We start from the raw sequence: 5,636 nt of genomic DNA, 5'->3' as shown, positions 1-5,636 counted from the left end.
GTAAAAATAGTTAATGATCTCAGACTTGCTACTGACTTAAACAAAGTCTCAATCCTTATTCTTCTGGATTTTAGTGCAGCATTCGACACCATTGATCATAATATTCTAAGTGGGTTGGTCTCTCTGATAATGTTCTAAACTGGTTTCAAACCTACATTACTGTCAGAGATTTTATGTTAGTCTAGCAGATCATGTGACAGTAAAACATGACTTGCCTTTTGGTGTGGCCCAGGGGAGCTGTCTTGGTCCCCTGCTCTTTTCTCTATATATGCTTCCGTTAGGAAACATCAAGTCAGCATAATGTAAACTTCCACAGCTATGCAGATGATACCCAATTATATATTTCTGTTGAGCCAACTAACCCAGATGGCCTTTGCTCCCTTATCACATGCTTTGCCTCTTACAGTAATAGCCATTACAGTTTTTCTCGATTGCTTTTACCTGCTTAAGTAAACTAGAACCCACTTGGTCTTCATGACTACTTTCTTTGCACAGCAGAAGTCATCTCTTACGAATGTGTTCACACATTTTCATTGGGTTCACACATTTCTCACACCCTTTTGCAAAACAGTTAACACAGGTGTCATTCAAAAGCCCCAAACTCTGTTGGTTTTCCCATGCTAAACAAAAGGAAAACATCTTTTCACAGGTGGTATAGATTCCTTGCATAAGTCTGAATCTCTGATACACCTGTGTGAAACTCCTTTGCACAATTCTTCAATCAACAATCATTCATTATACATAAGAGATGTCTGTTCTGTGTTGCTATTTGCAAGTATGGATCTAATGCACATTTAGACAAAGTACTGTATTGCCTATTTGGTGGAGGAAACAGTACAAAAGGTGTTTACTGTAGGTCTATTTCGATGAAAAATGACAAGTTGTAGTTCAATGAAATTTACTGTATCTTGCTAGGTGTTTGCTGTATGTCTTACATGTCAATGGCAGTTACATCTTGGGAGGAATGAATAAATTATTTTTTTATTCAGTACATTTTGTCTTTTCACAGTTTTTTTCTGATAGGCCTACCAGAAAAATTAGAAAGTAATGGAACAGACATAGCAAAAATGCTCATTTTGAGAAGTAGATTTTGCATTTTGTTGTCCAGTGTGTAATGATTGATTAAAGAGTGTTTTTTAATTGGCAACAAGTTGTAGTGTTTGAAGGCAAGATTAGCTTTTGCTGCATGTGTTTTGAGAGAGTAACAGCCTTTTGCAAGCAAAATGTGCCATTTTGTCCAGAGTGCTTTTGTTTAGACACGGGTGTTAACTGTTTTGAGAGTGTGATTTCAGAGTTGACACAGGTATCAAAACGATCGAGAAAAACTGTAATTAGTGGATGAACAATTTTTTTTTTTTTTTAAAGCTAAATGATGACAAAACAGAGGTACTTTTGGTTGGACCAAAATCAAAGTGAGACACCGTTCTTAGTAACCTTGGGAACCTGGCACATCAGGTCAAAAGTAACAAGCCTACTGTAGGTGTCATCTTAGATACAGAGTTAAGCTTCAAGCCCCATATCAGTAAAATTACCCAGACAGCTTATTTCCACCTGAGAAACATTGCCAAAGTGCAGCCCTTTTTAACTCAACAAGATGCAGAAAAACAAATTCATGCCTTTAACACTAGTAGGTTAGACTACTGCAATACACTTTTTACTGTTCTCCCAAAAAAACATGTAAAGAAATGCTCATACAGAACTCTGCTGCTAGACCAAGAAGAGAGAGCACATCACCCCTGTGTTAGCTGAACTGCACTGGCTCCCTGTTTCCTATAAAATTGAGTTTAATTACTTACAACGCTCTGAATGGCATAGCACCTTCATATATCTCTGAGCTTTTAATATCTTATCAACCACAAAGAAACTTCCACAAGCATAGTGAAGAAGCTGCTTTTATCCATTATGCCCTGGAGCTATGGAACACCTGCCTCTGTACATCAAACAGGCGAGTTCAGTGAACATCTTTAAAAAAGACCTGAAAACATACCTGTATATGAGAGCTTTTAGTTAACTCATTGTATCTTGTAGCCTATTTCTTAACATTATTTTACATCCGACTGCTGCTATTTGCAGGCTCTTCCTATTTCACTGCACTGGTTTTACCATATGTGTTGTTGTATCTGTCTCATTACCATCCTGTGAATTCTCATCATTATTTAATTCTAAATATTTGATGTTTTATTTATTGGTTTGTTTGTTTGTATTACTATTAATGTTTCTCTCCTTTTTCTTTTTCTTTATTGTGTTAAGTGTTCCAAGCGTAAAGCACTTTGAGCTGCATTCTGTATATGAATGGTGCTAGCCGTGGGCAGCCGTGGCCTACTGGTTGCCAGTTCGAACCCCCGACCAGTAGGCACGGCTGAAGTGCCCTTGAGCAAGGCACCCAACCCCTCACTGCTCCCCGAGCGCCGCTGTTGTTGCAGACAGCTCACTGCGCCGGGATTAGTGTGTGCTACACCTCACTGTGTGTTCACTGTGTGCTGTGTGTGTTTCACTAATTCCCAGATTGGGATAAATGCAAAGACCAAATTTCCCTCACGGGATCAAAAGAGTATATATACTTATACTTATATACTTGCTATACAAATAAAGATTTGTCCTCTGCATTTAACCCATTGGGGTGTAGAGTACACACTAATACTCGTGTGAGCTCATACAGTGAGCTCATACACATTTGGACCAGTGGGCAGCCATCCATCCGGCGCCCAGGGAGCTGCTGGGGGTCAGGTGCCTTGCTCAAGTACTGTACGTGAGCCGAGACAGGATGTAGGTGGTGGTACCGCTGCCCTGACCAGTAGGCCACAGGTTAAATTCCAAGGAAAGACACAAACACAGAGGCCTACAGTCAGCTGCCAGTGCAGTGCAGTGCAGTCGTAGAGGAAACATGGCCTGGACAGGGGGGGGTGGGTCAGATGCTCCTGCTACAGCCTTCTGTGCTGAACTGTGGCTTTGGAGTGTGTGTGTGTGTGTGTGTGTGTAAGTAACCCTCAGGCAGGGGAGTGGGAATATATCTGATGACCACAACCTCTCTCTCTCTCTCTCTCTCTCTCTCTCTATCTGCCTTTCTTTCCCTCTTCTCATTTAATCTCTCCATCCCTCCTGACACATGTCTATGAGGTCAGAGTGCTGCCTGTCAAATGTTTTCAAATCATAATTCTGAGCTAATTCTATGTGTGTGTGTGTGTGTGTGTGTGTGTGTGTGTGTGAGAGAGAGAGACAGGGGGATACAGTAACACTACACTGTGAGGACATCAGTCTCTCAGCACTGTGATCAGGTTGCATGACCGCTGAGTCAGTTGACTCAACACAAGACAAACACACTGACTGCAGAGAAACTCCACAAAAAAAAGCCATGGAAGCCATTCAGTGTAACTTCTTAAGTTATTATGTTATTTGCTTGTTGACAGCATTCCTGAAGGTATTTCATTAAAGCCTCCCTCTGTCAAATTATTTCCTACAACCTTAAACTTTAATATTTTTAAACAAGACTGTTATAGTTATATCCCCGGTAGCTGATATACCCCCCCCCCCCCCCCCCCCCCCATCTGTATAATGACTTTGCTATATAAATCTAGTCTGAGGCATAATATTAAATTAGCAGGCTTGTTTAATCAGAGTGGACGAAGGTCATCTGTGTATTTTAATGAAGTAACTGACATATAACGGTGTGTGGTGCCACATTTCAATTTGCTCCAGTGTCATAAATCTGGAAGGGAATCGAGGCGATGAAACGGCGGTGTGTTCGCCGATAACTACAACAGCTGATCTACAAACAATGAGCACTGAAAATCCCCTTGCCTTTAGCAGAGGAGTGAGAGAAAGGGTGTTAAGTTAGGATCACGCAATCCACGCAGTTATGGTTTAATAATGGAATGATCCATTCTCTGACAGGTCAAATGATAATGCGATCTTTATAACGTTTAAATGTCTAATTTAAAATGTAACAAATGTATTCATAGGCCTAAGTGCTAAATTCATATGATGATAGGTGCATTCAGTGACACAAATTAATTGTGATTAATAAGGGTGTATTAACAACCCTTCATGAATGTAGGATATAGACATTTCTTGAACAAAAAGTTTATGGCAAAGACATATCTCAAGACACAAAAGAAGAAAAAATAGTCTGACAAATGGCGAGAAACCGTTGACCCTAATAGGCTAACTAAAGAGTGGGTCTAAATGCACATCTTGTCAAGCCGTCATCCTCCCTCCATGACCTGCGGAGAGACACTTTAGCCCGTACGCTCATCAGAGCTGAGTGCGGACGGATAACGGCAGACTCACTCCTGTCATCAGCTTCGGGAACGTAAAACTGCTACGGCACAACACAAGCCTCCTATCGCTTGTAGTTGTTTATAGGCTACTCCGGTTTTTGTCGGGACGGTCTTTGGTGGCGTGCGCGACACTGGTGGGGCAAGTTGCGGTGAAGTGAGATACTGTTGAGTAGAGTGGAATCTATTAATGATCGCTGATCTTTTAAATTCAACGCTGGGTGCTGCAGGATACAGTGGCTACTTGGGAACTCAGAAGGACAGCGTCTGTTTCTCCAATGTGAAAATGGGATGTACAGCGACATGGTTTTTTAACTCGAGAGGTTTTGAAGCGTTTTGTCCTCTTAAAAAACTATGTATTTGTGCCGCTTTGTTGGGCACAGTTCTACTACGAGTTAACGCGGAGAACTGTCCATGGTCCTGCTCTTGTATCAACAGCACGGCGACGGTGTCCTGCCTAGATTCTCAAGAGACCGAGATACCTGGGGACATACCACCGTGGGTTAACGTTTTAATTCTTAGGGGCAACAATGTCTCCACGTTACCTGAATTCGCGTTTACCTCCAATGGGACCGAACTGGAGCTAGTCACTTTGCTTATGTCTCATAACAACATTCAAACAATTGAACCCTATGCATTTTGGGGACTTCCTCGCCTTCAGCTGTTGGATTTAAGTCATAACCGACTCGTTGCTATATCCGAAATGGCTTTCTATGGGTTGGAAGGGCTGCGGTATCTGCACCTGAATGACACCCTCACAGCTTTTGGCGCAAGACAGTTGTCCAGCGCGCTGTCCACTGAAAGTCTCCGCAACCTCCACACGCTGGAGTTGTCAGGGAACAGACTGAAAACTGTTCCCTTGGCAAGACTTGATACACTTGATTTACACGCTCTCGTGTTGACTAACAATTTCATTGAGGTAATAGGTAAAGAGAACGTCACAAATTTTAACGAGTTCGGGAACCTTAACGTATTCCTGGCTCAGAATCCGTTTAGATGCACCTGTGACATCGAGGCGTTTTACCACTGGCTAAAAAACTCGTCTCAGTGCCCAGACTCGCACCGCCTGCTGTGCGCTCAGCCGGACGGGAAAAGGGGGATCCCGGTGGAGAAACTTCACCACGAGGACGTGGATTGTCGAAGCGCGGAGTTAGAGGCAGTTTCCTATGTCTTTCTAGGCATAGTTCTTGCTCTGATTGGAGTGGTGTTCTTGATGGTGTTGTATTTAAACAGAAAGGGTATCAAACGATGGCTAAACAACATTCGCGAAGCTTGTCGAGATCAAATGGAAGTGTACCATTATCGCTACGAGCAGGATTCGGACCCTAGGTTGGCCAACGTGGCGGTCTGAGGCTTGGCCAA

The 5,636-nt window shown here is 42.5% G+C and overlaps 1 protein-coding gene across 1 annotated transcript; it reads left to right on the top strand.

The window, feature by feature from the left end:
• The first annotated feature begins 4,560 nt into the window (after positions 1-4,560).
• Positions 4,561-5,636, top strand: waif2 (Wnt-activated inhibitory factor 2). The gene has a single exon (XM_042092000.1). The coding sequence runs from the start codon at positions 4,561-4,563 to the stop codon at positions 5,623-5,625; it is 1,065 nt and encodes a 354-aa protein (XP_041947934.1). The 3' UTR covers positions 5,626-5,636.

The sequence above is a fragment of the Alosa sapidissima genome, chromosome 5, assembly GCF_018492685.1.
Source record: "Alosa sapidissima isolate fAloSap1 chromosome 5, fAloSap1.pri, whole genome shotgun sequence".
Lineage (NCBI taxonomy): Eukaryota > Metazoa > Chordata > Actinopteri > Clupeiformes > Clupeidae > Alosa > Alosa sapidissima.
This window is presented reverse-complemented; position numbering and strand designations above follow the sequence as displayed.

Coding starts and splice junctions, on each gene's coding strand:
- waif2 (XM_042092000.1), top strand. CDS start 4,561: ATGGGATGTACAGCGACATGGTTTTTTAACTCGAGAGGTTTTGAAGCG.